This window comes from Capricornis sumatraensis, chromosome 19 (genome assembly GCF_032405125.1).
Source record: "Capricornis sumatraensis isolate serow.1 chromosome 19, serow.2, whole genome shotgun sequence".
In the NCBI taxonomy this organism is placed as follows: Eukaryota; Metazoa; Chordata; class Mammalia; order Artiodactyla; family Bovidae; genus Capricornis; species Capricornis sumatraensis.
In genome coordinates, this window is record NC_091087.1 from 27,661,471 (window position 1) to 27,679,174 (window position 17,704).

The 17,704-nt window shown below is 40.4% G+C and overlaps 1 protein-coding gene across 2 annotated transcripts in view; it reads right to left on the reverse strand.

Annotated features, from left to right (window-relative positions):
* BLM (BLM RecQ like helicase) overlaps nt 1-17,200 on the reverse strand; it is a 63,068-nt gene extending 45,868 nt beyond the window's left edge. For both annotated transcript variants that reach the window (XM_068991388.1, XM_068991387.1), the window contains exons 1-9: nt 17,103-17,200; nt 15,183-15,883; nt 13,022-13,181; nt 10,403-10,521; nt 6,884-7,016; nt 5,259-5,962; nt 3,142-3,333; nt 1,590-1,708; nt 545-658 (exon numbers count right to left, since the gene is read on the reverse strand). In XM_068991388.1, coding sequence (XP_068847489.1) covers nt 545-658; nt 1,590-1,708; nt 3,142-3,333; nt 5,259-5,962; nt 6,884-7,016; nt 10,403-10,521; nt 13,022-13,181; nt 15,183-15,883; nt 17,103-17,200 — 2,340 coding nt within the window. The remainder of the gene's footprint in view (nt 1-544; nt 659-1,589; nt 1,709-3,141; nt 3,334-5,258; nt 5,963-6,883; nt 7,017-10,402; nt 10,522-13,021; nt 13,182-15,182; nt 15,884-17,102) is intronic.
* Nucleotides 17,201-17,704: the final 504 nt, after the last annotated feature.

Sequence of the window (17,704 nt, forward strand, 5' to 3'; positions counted from 1 at the left end):
TTCTAGGTTGGCAGACACATCCACGTGCTTGGGGGCTGACACACCCCAACTCCACAGGGACAGAAGCTCCTGTGCTTAGGACCTGCCTCACATACCTCTTCATCTAGCTGTTTATCTGAAGGCCCTGAGTTCTCTGAGCTGCTCTTGCAAGTCACTGAATTCAAGCAGGAGGAGGTCGCAGGAACCTCAGATTTGCAGCTAAGGCAGACGGAAGTTGTGGGTAACCTGTGGCTTGGCGCCTGGAGCAGGGTGGTGATCTCGAGGGACTGAGCCCTTAACCTATGGGGTCTGACACTGTCTCTGGGTAGGTAGTGTCAGAATTGAGGTAAACTGTAGGACCCCTAGCTGGTGTCCCAGAGGACCACTTGATGGAAGCAAAGACCTCTGTACCTTTGATGACTAGCGTGTAATATCCTATGTGAGAAGTAAAGCAGAGAAACATGGGAGGGAAAGACTCGGTATTTCCTTACTTGGTAAGGAGAACGGGTTGTTTTTCTAAAATAGTTGTAATATCATATTTTAAAATAATGATAGAAATACAAACCTTCTCTGGAGTAACATACAGAAGTTTTATAATTGGGTCTTTTTTTGATAACTGGAGGTAAATACTTGTAGCTTCTGAGTCCGTCTTATCACCTGTCAGATATGTAGCTGGGATCTAAGCATAAAAGTAGTAAACAATTTAAATTTTACACATTAATCTGACTCAAGCTTACATTTATCTTTAGGTTTTATAAATATTTTATAAGTCACATATCAAACCTGTCAGAGAAGAGAATCTCAACATAATAATCAGTACTTATTTTTTTAAAACCCTTGTTAACCGTAAGTCAAGTAGTCTTCCCACTGTTTATTTCCTTTTCTTTTCCCCTGTTTCTTTACTTTCTTAGCTCTTCAGATTTGTAAGGAAGACAAATGTGAATTCATCATCTAAGAGATTCCAGTTCTAATGTATGGCCATATTATTTTTTCAAGTAAATGCATCTTTCAGGTGTTAATGCACAACGACACTGAAAGGACCACAACCTCATGAACGGCTGAACAATGGCTACCATCTCTGTACTGAGACATCTTTGGGAAGAAAAATCAAAGCAGCGGTCTTGTTGAGGGGTGATGGTTCATAACCCCGAGAAGAGTTCTGTTTGATCGCAGTATGTAGGATTTAATAGACTGCATTCATAAACTTTTCTTAACCTCAGCCAGGAGGAAAAAGGACATACGTGTGTGGGCATGCACATGTGTGTGCATTTTAAGATATTAAGGGAGTGAGAACTAAGCTGATCTGACAGTAGTATAAAAAGAAATTCTTCCATATTAGAAAAAACAAATATACATCAGCAATACAGGTTAAAGGTTCATACTAAAATGTGTTCTTCCAGAGTAAAACCAGATTGAACTCTAGAAAGTCATCTGTACCAGAATTTCCAAAGACTTGTACTTAAATGTAACAACCTAATATAACTGCTGTGCTTTAGTCTGATAGTTCATGAACTATTTAATAAAAAAGGTTACCCAGAGTACTAAAATATAACTTTTTAAGTTATGCTATTCTTAGTGTTTTTATTATAATTGGTAGTGTTTTAACTTACATCCAAGGAAGTCAGCTTTTGGACTTGATCTACTATAAGTGATCTCAAGGGAGAAATGACAATAGTGACCCCAGGAGAAACACAAGCAGGGAGCTGGTAACACAGGCTTTTACCACCTCCTAAAGGAAATGACCAAAAAAAAAAAAAATCCGTCAAGTTCTATGTTGAGAGCATGAAAGCAAAATGTACAACGCAAATGACATATAAAATTTTAAGTAATTAATTAATAAGACACCAAGTGATATTCTCCACGGTGCCAAAATACACCATATTTGAATGAGCCAAAGTATGTGGGCAACTTAAATGCATAAAAATTATCTTTAGGACAATCTTATATAGGTATACATGATAGCAAAAGCAAGAATCAGGACAGGAAACTTAAATGCATCAGAAATACTTTAAAAGTCTACTTGAGAAGGATACCCTGAAAAATGCCCCCTCGAAACCCTAGAGGGTCTTGGAAAGACTTGAATGAAACTGCTGGATGAGGAGGGTGAGAATTCCACCACTAAACTGCCAGTGCCTCAGATTGCTGGGCAAGGAGAATGCCAGGGCCCTCCCTCTCCAGCTTTAGTTTTGCAGTGCCAAACTGGAGTCAAAACAGAAGACACACACTGAACGGCAAGTTAATAAAGTATGGAAAGCTGCTGACTAAACAAACCAACACTATCTAAAATGTAAGATCAGTTTGAGAAAATTCAGATGCCCAGTCAACGCTATTTAATGACAATGGCGACAACTGATTGCTGGAGGTCACAACAAGGGCAAGTAAAAGGCAGAGGGAAGACTAGACGTAAGTAATGAAACCCCAACGTCCCACATTGCGACTTGCTTTCTTTTCTTTAATTGAAGCATAGGTGATTTACAATGTTCCCCTGCTTCTTATCCTAATGGCTGATTTAATATTCTTACTTGGATGACTGTAAATCACTCAATAGCTGTTATACACTTTAACAACACAATGAAAAGTCTTGAATCTCTTCAAAACTGAAAACAAGAAAGAACTACGTTCCAGGCTTTTCTCTTAATCCTCATGACACTCTGTGAAGTGGGTGCTTTGGTATTATTCCCACTGCACAAACGAGGAGCCTGGGTTTGGGGGAGCCTTGCTCACGGCCATGCCGTTAATAAGTGGCAGAGCTGTGCTTTGAGCCCAGGGCATCACTCCAGAGCCAATGATTTCAACCACCAGGCCACACGAGGTTGTGCCAAATAAACCGCCAGAAGTGGTTGTGGTCTCTGACAGTAATTTTTTTGTTCCTGTTCCAGGCTAATTTAGACTAGAAAAAAAGAAAAATTCCCAAAGGAAAATCCTCGATCAGTTCCACACAATGAGCTTTGAGGTGAGGATCTTAAAGGGCAATAAATGTTATCATGTCAACAACCAGAACAGAGGATATGAAGTAATATACTTTCCCAACTGTGGCATGGGAGGGTTAGAGGCCCCTAAATGATAGAAATATGGTGTAGGTGTTCTTTTTATTTCTATTAAAGGGCTTTCATTTAACATCTGCCAATGGATTCCTGCCAATTCATATCTAAAAATACATACCAGTGGGCATTAAAATAAAACAGTCTTCACCAAGCAGTGCAGCATTGATCGCCTCTAGCTGATTAGTTCTAAAATTATGCAGGCCAAATTTCTTATGAAAAATCTTCATCATTTCTTTTGTATGAGGAAAATTAAGACTCTGGAAACGCTCATGTTTCGGATTTCTGGATGCTAAATTCTGCTCCATCTTGTCTAAGAAAATAATCAATGTTAAGAGAAATCAGGGCATTATTGTAACCAGTAAGCTTTAGCATTTTAACCCGTTGCCCTGCAGAATCGCTGGTGTACGATTTGCTACAGCACACCCTTCTTTACCTGTTGATCAGGGTTTCCTTGCTGCCCAGTGTCAAGGCCACCAGAGACTTCCTAAGGGACAAGTTCAAATCTTTCCTTGATTTTTTTTTTACAGCACCTACCCCTCCTATATATTCTATCCTCCTTCTCTTTTGAACTTCAAGACAATCATGGGGGGACTTCCCTGGTGTTCCAGTGGCTAAGACCCTGTGCTCCCAATGCAGGGGCTCGGGGTTCTATACCTGGTCAGGGAACTAGATCCCACATGCCTCAACTAAGAGTTTGCATGTGGTACTAAGACCCGGAACAGTCAAATACATACATACATATTTTAAAAAAAAAAGAAGACAGTCCTGGGTTTTCTACTCACTTTAACTTCCTTTTCCTGGCTCCATTTCCTCCACCTGTCCCTGAAATTTGGGAGTCTCTGACACTTGGGACTAGGCTCAGTAGACATTCTTTTTGGAATTTTCCTAGTCCTTTGACCTTAAACATCGCTGATGTGCACAGAATGCCCAGATCTCTTTCTCAAGACTAGACTGACGCCCTCCTGAGTCCCAGGGCTGCACACACCTCCAACTGTCTGCAAGATACTTCCGCCTGAATGACTTCCCAACACTTGAAGCTCAGCAAGCCTTAAAATAGCCCTCCTCAGCTCTGCTCCAAATCTGCCTCTGCCTCCTGACTTCTCTTTCTGTTCACGGTGTCACAGCTTTCTCAGCCACCGGGTCTGAAAGCTCAGAGTCATCCTAGCTCCCTATGAATCTCCCTCCATCATGTCACTCGCCTCTGCCCCCTCTTCTGCCCCCTCACTGTCGCAACTCTGGGTGGGTGCCCACAGAGGACGAAAAGTGCTCACTCCAGCTCTGGCAGTTCCTCTCACCCCAGCCCTCAACCGTCTCAAAGATAACTGCGAACACCAAGCATGACACACTTAAACATGACAGAAATAAGTCCATTAATGGTTATTTTAAAGGTCAACAGCATAGCTGTAAGAACAACCTCTGTGGGATTAAGTCATCAATGGCAAAAATAGGGAGGAATGCACTTTACAAAACCATACACATATAAACTTAAAAAAACCCACCTTTTGATAACTTTATAAGGTTAATGTAAGGTTTCAAAATTAATTTTGGCTTTTCTCTGCAGCCTTTACAATGGCTAATTTCACTATTCCAAAATGTTCTCCCACTAAACTGTGAGCTCCAAGCAGATAGGAACTCTTCGTTATCCATCTATCACTAGGACCTGAGCATAGCACATGGTGGCCACTCAGGAAATATTTGCTGAGTCGATTAAAATGATCCTAGACCAAAAAAATAATTTGACTGACTTAAGAAATTTCTGGCTTCTTAGGTTGCTGTAAATTTTAGTATTTTGACATAAAACCTGTCCCACTGCTTTATAAACATCATTTCTTATCAATCCAGGATTCTAAAAATACACACAATGACATTTTTAACACATAAATTTAGCTTTGCTTTTTATCCATCCCCCAAATTGTTAAAAACTTGGCCCTCATGAGCTTTATTGTTTTAGGGACTAAAAAATGTTAAAGGCAAAGCACATTTGTAATGACTTTTAGAGCTTTACTACAATAGGTTATAATTACACATTTTATAAAACTACAGCTGGTACCCAGACAAAAGAGCAACTTGCTTCTGAAATTGTGATTTGTAATTCATATTATCAGCAGAAATCTGCATAGAAACAATGTCATTCTCAGGCAATGATGATTTGCTATGGTTTCTCTTGTACAATTCCTATTTTGGACAGTTTTGTTGTCAGAGAAAATATAAGCATTCCATTTATTGTAAACTTACCAGGGTAATTCGGAATTGACTCTGAGAAGTTTTTATTTTGAGTGGTAGATGCCCCTGGAAGGCAGTCTGTCTTGGCGGAAGAGGGTCTTTCTGACACTGATTTAACTGGTCGACCTTCCTTAATGGGTGGGTAGGCAGCTGTGGAAGATTTGCTGGCTGCTAAATTTTGCATCAGATTCTCCCAGTCATCATCATCATCGTCAAAGTCATCTATGTCAAAATTGTCAATCTCGCAAGCAGCCTGGAGCTCTCTTTCCAAGTCATTTATGGAGGTGGTATATTTATTCTGATCTTTCACAGCCGTGCTTGTGAGAACATTTCTTGGGAAATTAGGGCTTTCATTTCTTTTCTCTGCCCTCGGTGTTTCAGCCCAGTTGCTACTTACAAAGGACTTCTGTAAATGGGAACTGAATAGCGGTCTTTCAAAGGGACTCTTCGTGGTGGCTGAGACTCCCGTCTTTCCTAGGGGAGGAGTCAGTAAACGTTCCCGGGTGGACATGGAATTTGAGGGGAGGTGTGGAAGAGTGAATTCCTTCACAGCATTCCCTGCAGGACAGGAATCACCCTTCGGAAACGCGTAAGGTAAGGAAGCAGAGGCCGAGTCCCCCACAGGGCTCTCTAGAGGATCAGGCCTACATCCCCACTTGGAGCTAAGAACACTGGTATCACTGGGATCAAAAGCCGCTTCAGCTAGGAGTTTCCTTCTGAAGAGAGAACACAGGATGCCAAGTTAACGACGAGTAGTTGGCAATGCTGTGGGCTTTCCTGGTAGCTCAGTGATAAAGAATCCGCCTGCCAATGCAAGAGATACAACTGCAACCCCTGGGTGGGGAAGATCCCCTGGAGGAGGAAGTGGTAACTTCCTCCAGTATTCTTGCCTGGAGAATCCCATGGACAGAGGAGCCTGGTGGGCTACAGTCCATGGGGTTGCAAAGATTCAAACATTACTTAGCAACTAAACAACAGGCTGGCAATGGTAGGGTACACACAAGTTTATATTTAGTTTTCATGCCAAAATGGCAAAATATTTCCAACCTTAAAACTCTGAATACAAATGCTAAAGGAACAGTTTGAAAAACTAAATTAATTTAAGACATAATGCAGAGCACAGGGAACTCTACTCAATACTCTGTAAAACATGTGTGTGCTCAGTTGCTCAGGCATGTCTGACTTTTTGAGAACCCATGGACTGTAGTCCAGTAGGCTCCTCTGTCCATGGCATTTTCCAGGCAAGAATACTGGAGTGGGCTGCCATTTCTTCCTGCAGGGGATCTTCCCGACCCAGGGATTGAACCCATGTCTCTTACATCTCCTGCATTGGCAAGCAGGTTCTTTACCACTAGGGCCACCTGGGAAGCCCTGTAATAATATGTTTGGGAAAAGAATCTGAAAAAGAATAGATATATGTATACGTAAAACTAAGTCATTTTTTTGGTATACCTGAAACTAACATACATTGTAAATCAACTATATTCCAAACATAGAATTAAAAGAAAAAAAATGACAGTGATAAGTATGCTACACAATTTGTGGGGCAGAATGCCTGGAAATCTTGCCCTGTATGTTTGACACTTACAATGTCGGTGGAAACGCAATCAGATCCAGAATGAGAGAAGTCAAGATACCTTATGTCCCGCTGCTGGAGCAGCTCGTCCCCACAGTCCAAAGCTCTCAGCTCATCATCAGGAACAGCATCAACTAATTTACAGATTCGGTCCATCACATGGATAAGCTGCTGCTGCAAACTTGTCTGTCTAACTGTAAAGTAATTATGCTATGAATATTTTTCACCAACAACAAAAAAAGACTTAAAATCTTGAAAGCCTTGCATGTAACACCTGAAGTAGCTTAAAAACAGGATTCTGAACAATAATATTCTCCTGTTATCTGCCTCTGAAATCAGACTGGCTCTAATCTGTATCATGAGAGCTCAAAATTGTTATCATTTCATTTCCTGCTAATTCTTATTATAAGGTAACCAAGGTTGCAGTAAGATAGAAAAGTTTTATGATTTTTTTTTAACTATTTTTTTCAGATGTAAATCTCACCATGCCCACACAGAGTACGTCATACAGTTTGGACAGGTAAGAATGCCACGTGTTGCTCTCATCTGCCTGCCAACCAGAGCTTCCTAACAGCATGGCACTTACACTTTCCTTTTGGAGACCACTCCCACCCTCCACCCACCCCTACCTCCTCAGTGGGCATGTGACGTGAGACAGTTCAGTGAGAATTAGATCTGAGAGTTTTTTGACTGACTGGAAAAGAGGACCTCTCTCTTCAACAAGCTGGACTGGCTGCAGGTGGCCAACTCTGCCACCCTGAGGGAAAATACAAGCTTGAAAATAAGGCCAACGGAAGGGAAAGCAGAAAGCAGAGATGGAGGGAAACGGAAGATTGAGATGGGGAGATGTGAGAGGCAGGTGTGAGAGAGAGAAATTCCTGCTAACACCCATACAGACATGTGAATCCAGCCAGCCTGCTCCACACTTTGACATTTCAGCTGTATAACCAAGAAATAGATGTCAGAGGAGGGGTGGCTTTAGATGAAGCAAAGGAAAAAAAAATGGGTTAGGGGAGCAATGGGTAGCAAGAAACATGCCTACCATCCCCTGGGGCCTAAGGTGTTCAGGTGAAATAAACAGTTTAGGCAGCTACAGAGGCAACAGTATTCTCAGAGACAGAGAAGCGGAGGCGGTTGCTGGGAAATTACTGAGTGAGGGAGCCAGCTGAAGGGTCTAAGGAGAGGAAGCGAGGACAGATGAGCACGGGGTGTGGACACGACCCTGATGAGGGGACCCGCATGTCCATGTGGAAACGCCTTGGCAGTGAGGACTTTCACTAGCGACTGACGTAAACAGGGTCCTGAAGGATGAAGTGGTACAAGTGCAGTCACTGGGCTCCTGTTCGACATCTGTCTTCTCTGGAAGGAGAACGGGCATTGGATTGGAAAGAGGAGGATAAACAGCAGTCCAAAGGAAATGAAAACCAAGACAGGCTCAGAGATACAGTTATTGGAAAGGAGCTCAAGTCTCTTTGTCTAGACAGATTACACCTCAGAGTACAAAGGAAACCTGCAAAAAAAAGTGTCACTAAAACATGAGGCATCTAGTTAATAGAAGAGTTGAAGGGAGAGTGAAGACAGTCAAACATTGTTCTAATTTTCAAAAAAATTCTAAAGGGATGCCAAAAGCTACAGGCTGGTGTTCTTAAAGTTAATTCAAGGCAAAATTCTAGAACATGTTATCAAATGGCTGCTTTGTGAGCTCTAAGAAAAAGAGGAAACAATCACAGAGTTCGCAAGAGTTCATAAAAATACAACAGCCATCTCAACGTAGTTCTGTTTTTGAAAGGGTCAGTAGACTGGCAGATAACAAAAGCCCCCATTTACTGAAGGCCTGCAGTGCAAGGGTTACTTTACCTTGAATCCTGACAACAACCAGGCAAGGCAGATACTATTCTCATTTAACAGAAGGAACAAAAACTGAGGTCCAAAGAGGCTGAACTACTTTGGCAAAGTCACCAGCCAGGAGTGGAAGAGGGAGACTTGCATACAAGGTCAGCATTGCCTAGAGCCAGTGGTCCCCCTTTTTCCTCTTGCTGCCTCAGACTTTCAAATTCTGGAGTCAACTGAGCGAGTCTTTCACATCCCCAGGGACAAAGGAGAGAAACACAGTCTGAAGGCAGATTTGTAACAAAATGAACATGAGGTGGTGATGAACAGACTGCTGTCAGCTGAGAGGAAGGCCGCTAAGGACACTGTGTAGGACCCTGTGCTCGCTCTCGTCTTAGCCAACCATTTCCCCAGTGAAACCTGACGACACAGGAGCAGCACAGTGCAGCGGCTGCCAGTGCAGAGTCAAGGGCCTCAGGACTGCTGGGCTCAAGTCCCAGCTCTGCTGCTCTACAGCTGTGAGTAATTATTTAGCTCTCTGGTACCTTGTGCCTTGGTTTCCTCATTTGTAAAATGGGATAACAGACACTATCTTAAAGGATCACTGTGAGGATTAAATTAATTAATTAATACTGTAAGGCACCTAGAAGAGTGCCTACATCTGGTATTTCAGGAGCATCTTTAACAATAAATTCAGAGATGAAAAGAAACAAAAATTCAGAGGAATCAGGAACCATACCAAGAGATCACTATACATGTATGTGTGCAAACACACACACACACACACCGTAAGTACAGCAACTCTCAAACACACATTCACACACCCCCTAAGTACAGTACCCATCAAATAAGAATAGAAAACATTACAGAAATACTCATAGGTTACAGCTGTTGGAAATTAATCTGATAAAAATGAAAAATTCCATGCAAGAGTTAATTTAAAAACCAAGGACATCTCTCAGAAAGCAAAAAAGGCAAGAGGTGACCCCACAGATGGCAGCCCACCAGGCTCCCCCATCCCTGGGATTTTCCAGACAAGAACACTGGAGTGGGTTGCCATTTCCTTCTCCAATGCATGAAAGTGAAAAGTGAAAATGAAGTCGCTCAGTCGCGTCCAACTCCTAGCGACCCCGTGGACTGCAGCCTACCAGGCTCCTCCGTTCAGACTAGAAGGAAACAAATTTCTAGTCTGAAAAAGCCTTTGGGAAACAGAAATCAGGAGTGGGAAGGAGACACAGCAGTTTTTCAAAGCCTTTAGGTGCTATTGGATTATTTATACTAGATATTCAATAGAAAATTTAAAAATGAATTAGAAATAAATCAAGCAAACAAAAAGTATTAAACTAAGTGAATACCAAACCCAGAGAACTTGGAGGATGGTCTAGAAATCAGTATCTATAAAAAAAGAGATAAAAGATCTAATATTTAGCTCTAGGTACTTCACATTTATCTCACAAAGATTAAAGCTACAGGAAGGCAAAATTTTGGTGCAGTATGAGAAAAAAATTCCTCTTCTACTCTAAAAACACTACTTGTTAGAGAGTCATTTGGTGAGAAAACAAGTTTCTGAGTTTCGGAGTTATTTGAACAAATGCTGGTAGTTGGTTATTACGGATAATTCACTACTAGATCAAAAGAAACTACAGATTCATCATCTTATGCTATACAGTCACAGGCTAAGAATACAACCTTACTTTGTTTTCAAAAGTAAGCAGCTACAACATGTGGTAGGTCTAAAATACTTTTGTACCTTCACAGCTTGTGCTGGTTTCTCGATTAGGCTGCTGTGTGGCCATTTCCTTGGGTTTTGACAAGTCTGATGTGCTAAGACCATCCTTTTTGTCAGAGGTGTCAAGATCCTTCAACATACTACAAATTAAAAACACATTAAACTGATCAGAGTACAGACCAGACCAAATGCGTCCTTCTCCCTCTAGTACCTCCCACACCTGGTTAGACACTATGTAACAGAAAAGAGAAACATGTCTCTGCATCTCAAGCATAGGTGGCGGTTCAGTCGCTAAGTCGTGTCCGACTCTTTCGTGACTCCATGGACTGCAGCCCACCAGGCTCCTCTGTCCAGGGAACTTCCCCGGCAAAAATACTGGAGCAGGTGCCATTCCTTCTCGGTCCAGGGATTGAACCCTCGTCTCCTGCACTGCAGGTGAATCCTTTACCAACTGATCCACCTGGGAAGCCCTAGCTGGCCCTCAAAGTTTGCCATCTTTTGGCCCTGATATTAACACACATAAACATGGTAATTCTGGCTGGATATAAAAAATACTTTAAAGTAATAAAATAAATTAGTATTAAATAAGTGTTAAAGAGAGGATTCTATGGCAATCCAAAGAAAGCTAACGCTTATGAAGGATAGAGATTCATTAGGCAATAGAGCTTAGGGTTACCATAAGAACATAACTGGAGATAAAGCTGTAAAGATAATTTGGGGTCTGCAGAGAGAGGATTTTGAGGGCCAGCTAAAGAGGTTTAGGAATACAGGAGATACAAAAACATGTTCTCCTTTTTGTTATATATTTTCTAACCATTACATCTCTGAAGTAAGTTCGGAAGTCACAATCAGCACTTTAAAATGTAATAAAATATAACAAAATGTGTATAACAAAGTGTGTACTGCACATAAAGCATTTGTGAAAATCCTCTTTTAGTTCTATAATATATACAAATATGTATACAAGGTTGCAGTTCCAACTGCTGAAGATCCAGGTAAAGTATACTAAATTGTGGTATGACAACTCAATAAATTATGTAGCCATTAAGAGGAATAAAAATAATGACTATGTGACAATATGGAAAACGTTTTAAAAATAATGTCAAAAGAAAAGCAGATTGAAAAATAATAGCAACATGTTGATTACGACAATGTAAACATCATACAAACGTATGGAGAAGGAACAAAACGATGTGGACAGGGAGAGGGGAGGAGTATGCGGTGCAAATACAAACTGGGCTTCCCTGGCGGCTCATACAAAAGCTGCCTGCAGCTCAGGAGACCTCGATTCCATCCCTGGGTTGGGAAGATCCCCTGAAGAGAATGGCTATCTACTCCCCTATTCTTGCCTGGAAAATTCCATGGACAGAGAAGCCTGGCAAGTTACAGTACGTGGGGTCTCAAAGAATTGGACATGGCTGAGCAACTAACACTTTCACTTTCATATACAAAATAGACAAGGTACAAGGATTTAGTGTATGGCTCAGAGCATTATATTCAATATCTTGTAACAATCTATAATGGAGTATAAACAGAAAAAGAAAAGTACAAACCCTAAATCACTATGCTGTACACCTGAAACTAATACAATATCGCAAATCAACTATACTGCAATTAAAAAAAATAAAAATAATAAAACAATGCGGATAGAGAAAATGTTTGGTTTGTTGGACTATAAGACTATCAGTCAATATCCTGTTAGAGTGGCTACAATGTTATCTGTGCAATACACACTTGAAATAACCCTACACTGGATCTTAGCCCATTTGAGAAATAAGAATGCTGTTGAATAATGCTATGTGAACTCTTGCTGAGTTTTTTCCCCACAACTCTGTCTGTATTTTTATGGGGGAGATGAAAAAGGGGAACTTTTGGAGTTTTTCTGTTTTGTTGTCAAATAGAAATCACGCTTCACCCTCTCCCACCTCTGTAAATGTCTCAACCCACCTGTTGAAACAAAAACCCAGAGAAACCAGCTTATGTAGATAAACACCTCCTTCCTGTCTGCCTTCCTTCCTTCAGGTGATGTACTAGAGGGATTTGTTTCTCATCAAAATATGGTTAGCAGCATAGTATATCAGACCTCTCAACTGAGTGGATTTAGGCTGGAGTATGGCGGTAACAACGACTATTAGTATTTTAAGCTGTTAATGAACTATGTGGATTCTCTATTTTCCCGTAACAGCACCAATTAATCACAATCATGTCACAAATTTATCAAAATTCAGTGACTAACAAATACCAATGGTCAATTCTATTAATATTTGGATTAAGAAAAATTTTTTAAAGAAGAAGAAAAGACTTGACTTTACTTAGTAAAAGTCACTTTGCAAAGGTGTTAGTTTGGGGTCATTTTAGGTCTAGGAAATCAGTATCTTTAGGGCTACATTCCACATATCGAGACCAACTACATAAAACCATTTGGAGGTGCCATGTAATTAATGATAATTGGACTATGTAGTTTTAGAATGCCAACAATTAAATAAAATGTATATAAATCAGAATTTCTTGATGTGTTCATTTGAATACAAAACAAACTGCAGGAGCATGAAATTAGTCAATTCTGAGGTGACATTACACAGCTAAAATTATTTTAGCTATCTCAGAAACAGTGTTTATTAATTAATAAAACTATTTTACCTAGAGCATTTTAAAGAGGACGAAGAGGTAGAAGTCATTCCTTCTGGAGAAGGTGGGACAAAATCTATGTCATAATCATCTTCGATGAGCTCAACACATGAAGATTTCTCAACTGAATGTAATTCTGTTTCTTCCAAGTTTTTCTTCTTTTCACAATTACCTAAAGTAAAACAATTGATGGTTATCCACTTTAAACACAGCAGTGTGTACATGCCACCCCAAATCCCCCAACCAACAAGAGCCGACTGTGCGGCACAGGGAACTCCGCTCAATGTGGTGTGGCAGCCTGGATGGGAGGGGAGTTGGTGGGGGGAAAGGGTACATGGATGTGTATCGCTGAGTCCCTTCACTGTTCCTCTAAAACCATCACAACACTGTTAATTGGCTCTACCCCAATACAAAATAAAAAGTTTAAAAAATAAAGTAAAAGAGTTGGTAAGGGTAGGTTATTTTAATATTAACAAGCCAGAAAGCACAGGGTGGGCACTTAAGAGCAGTGCTTTGGATAAGATAAAGCACTAGCAGCACTCTGTGCTGTATGAGTTCCCTCCTTTCACATGTTAATGTTGGCTCGTTTCTTTCCGGAAGATGACTGAATCAACTGGATTAAGTCCAGCAAAAGCTGGATTGAGGCTGATGATTTGCTTAAGGATTTTCATGACTGTCTCCAGTTAAGTTATGAAACTCATATTTAGTATCAGTCCTTTCATTTCTCTATTTTTCATTCATATTTAAATAAGAGTAAAGTACAGTAAGTAAGCCTGAGGGTTATACAAGTACCATTGTTGATGCCGATAAACTATGTCTACCTTATCCCAAAGGCATCTTAGTTATTTAAGTCTCCCAGAATAAATGTCTCTCTCTCAACTATGTGGGAAAACAGTGCCAAATCGTTGCTCTCTAGTTTACCTTTTGCCAAATTTTCTCTTCATAAATAGTAACACATTTGATTAGACTATAGTCTTGCTTATAATCAGTCACTTCTCAGTCCCCCCTTACCCTGCAGTAACCTTGATGGGATTCAGGTGTTTAAAAATATTAGTCTCATATTTACAATTATTTCATACGGTGGGTACCTCCACATATGGCTGATCTCAGCTATTAAGTTCTACACATCTAATAACTATGAGACCTAAACAGAAAACTATTTGAATGTAATTTATAATACTTGAATAGCATGATTATCTTGTATCGCTCATCAATGTTAGGCAGTGCAAATCATAAAAGAATCATAACACAAAGGCTTAGTTTTACATCCCAATTCTACTACCAACTACTCAGCACACCATCAAGAAGCCACCTGAACTTCTATGGAATCGTCTCTTCTTTTTATTGAAGCATAGTTGATTTACAATATTGGGTTAGTTTCAGGTGTACAGCCAAGTGATTCAGTTTTTTGCAGATTTTATTACAGGACATTACCAGATAATGGGTATAACTCCCTGTGCTATACAATAAATCCCTATTGCTTATCTATTTTATGTATAGTAGTTTGTATCTATTAATTTCATATTCCTAATTTGTCCCCCCTACTTCCCTCTCCCCTTTGGTAACCATAAATTTGTTTTCTATGTCCCTGCTTCTGTTTTGTATATTTATTATTTTTTAGATTCCACATGTGATATCACAGTAATTTCTCCATTAAGCATTATATTCTCCACATATTTCTTCGTATTTAAAATCACAGAACTATCCTTGCTAATATAAAAACTGTATTAGCAGAATAACGGAGAAGGCAATGGCACCCCACTCCAGTACTCTTGCCTGGAAAATCCCATGGATGGAGGAGCCTGGTAGGCTGCGGTCCATGGGGTCGCTAAGAGTCGCACACAACTGAGCGACTTCACTTTCACTTTCATACATTGGAGAAGGAAATGGCAACCCACTCCAGTTCTTGCCTGGAGAATCCCCGGGACAGGGGAGCCTGGTGGGCTGCAGTCCATGGGGTCGCTAAGAGTCGGAAACGACTAAAGCGACTTAGCAGCAGCAGCAGAATAAAATCTTTCATTCCCTTAGTATGCAAGAACGTGGCCAACAGATGGTTCAATAAGCACCTCTATATATCCCAATGACAAAAGTTAAATCATATTTGCTACTCTTTCCAATGTCTAGCTTTGAATAAACTAATACAATCAACCTATGGAAATGAAATAATTTTTACCTCTTTCCGCTCCCAAATGAGTTTTTAACGAGTGGTTTTCCTGAGTATCTTCATTTATCAGCTCTTCGAAATCAGGGTCATCATCAATGCAAATCACATCACTACTTAACGATTCTGAGTCATCCTCCTGTTTCTCAGTCAAATGTTCCTGCTTGCTCTCAGAGGAGGAGGGAGCCAAATCAGTCTTCCCTATATTTGTTTTATTAAGCTGCGCTTTTACTAAGTTCCTCTTAGACTTTTTTGATTTCTGAGCAGTGCTTACTCTTACAAAGTGGTTTTTGCGTGGTGTCACAAATGCTTTAGAATTTCCAGAAGTATCAAAGTCATCCATATCATCCCAGTCATTGAAGGGAATAAGAGAATCTGATGAGGAACTAAATTCTAATTTCTTGAAAGTAGCATTGTGGGACTGCTTTATAACCGGTGTGTTCTGGGCTGTACATGAAACTTCCTGGGGAGCCTGCGACAAACTTGGCAATAATGGTTTTGAACCAACTCTCCTAGTTTGCGGTCCAGATGGAGCGCTTTCGAAGTCATTGATCCTCATCTGCTGATTGGTGGTATGGGGTAAAGGTTCACTGAAGGAGAAGGCCTCAGTGATATTAACATCTTTATCACTCAACACAGGTGTTTTTGCCACTGACACACTAGTTACAGAGACATCGTTGGCTGAAGGCACTTTCTTTTTAAAAGTGAAACCTCTGAAAAAGAATCGAAAAACTGAATTAGATGGATTAATTTTAACAAACCCAGAAAGTATACAATATCTGATTTTTTTTTTTACTAATTTATATAATGACTTACCTTCATTGTATCCCAAATGAGCAAAGAATCTATATGCCTCTCTGACTTTAAATATGTAAGGAAACTTACATTATGCTTTGTATGCTCTGATCCTTGCTATTCAGGAGTTCCTCACTCAGCTTTGAGACTATCCAGGCCATTCCCATTACTTTGCCTCTCAGGCTCATAGTCCTTAATTAACAACCTCTCCAGAGAGGGGGAAAGCAGAAGCAAAGAAGAGAAGAGACACAAACGTGACTACCCGTTGCGACTCTGATAAAAGTTTTATGGGGAAAAGAATTAAAAACTTCCAGCTATGCTGAAATCTGAAAGCCAAGTGAAAGGGGCAAGGGCCCCTGGACATCTGCTGGATTTACTGACATGAAGGTCAATGGTCACTTTAAAGTCAAGCACAAAGAATGTGCCCAGAACCTGCTAAGGGTACAATGAGGGCTATACGTCATTAGGTCTTGTTAGGACTTTGGAATACAGCTTGAAAGAAAGAACAGAACTGGAGAGCTAGAGTTTCCTCACAAATGGTTTTTGAAAAGAACATAAAATTATATTAAGATGCTAAAAATACCGATTTGGGTCTTCCCCGCTGGCTTAGTGGTAAAGAAGCCACCTACTAATGCAGGAGACACAGGTTCGACCCCTGGTCTGGGATGATCCCACAGGCCAGGGAGGAGCTAAGCTCGGCTGTCACAACTACTGGTTCTGTACTCTAGAGCCCAGGAACCACAACAAGAGCAGTCACCACAATGAGAAGCCCGTGTACTGCAACCAGAGAGCAGCCCCCATGCATCGTAATAGAGAAAAACCCACACAGCAATGAAGACCCAGCACTGCCAAAAAAAATAAAAAAAGTAAAAAATACCAATTTGCTCATATTTACAAGACTCCTTGTTCACTCAATGAATATTTATTGAGCAAATATCATGTGCTAGAAACTGTGCAAAGGTGCTGAACAATTCCTTACCTGGAGTTGCTAAAACATGCTCTATTATTATTTTGCAAGTGGGAAAACCACTGACCCTCTCAGCTTCATTATCTCATCTCTACAATGAAAGAGTTGTAAGAGATGTTTCTTTTCACTTGAGTGTTGGTGCCTGTATGAAAGCAAACTAAAGTACTTACGAAGATTTCGGTTTTGAAAGACTCAATTTATTGTTAAGCCTTCTTGCCGAATGACGTTCCAGTTGTTCCTGTAGATTATTTTGAGGAACAGCAGCCATGATCCTAAAAAATGAAGGAGAAAAATATCAGTGGAATTACACGCTTTGCATTAATCACAATATTTACTGTTCCAACTGTGCCCAGAGTAATGAGACTTTTTTTGGTCAAAAAACTGTTTTGACATTTAAAACAGGTGACATTTGAAATACATAATCTTTAACTGAAGGCTCACTTAAATAGCAAAATGACCTGGTTTTCCCCCAATGCTAAAAAAAGCACAAAAGATATTATTAGGGAAGGGTGTATTAGCAAAAGGCTTGCAGAAAAAGGGGACCTGGCCTAGGTCTGAAGAATAGAGGGAAGGCAAATGGGGAGAGAAGTGTGAGAAAATGATCAAAGCACACTGAAAATCCAAAGAACAAAGGAATAACAGTTCTCTGCCTGAGGGGGAAATGGGAAAAGAAAGATGAGCACTGTCAATGAGAGCAACGGTTGACCAGCAAGATGCTGTGCTTTGGAATCATCTAGTCTCAACCTGAAAGAATACTTTTACCAAGCATATA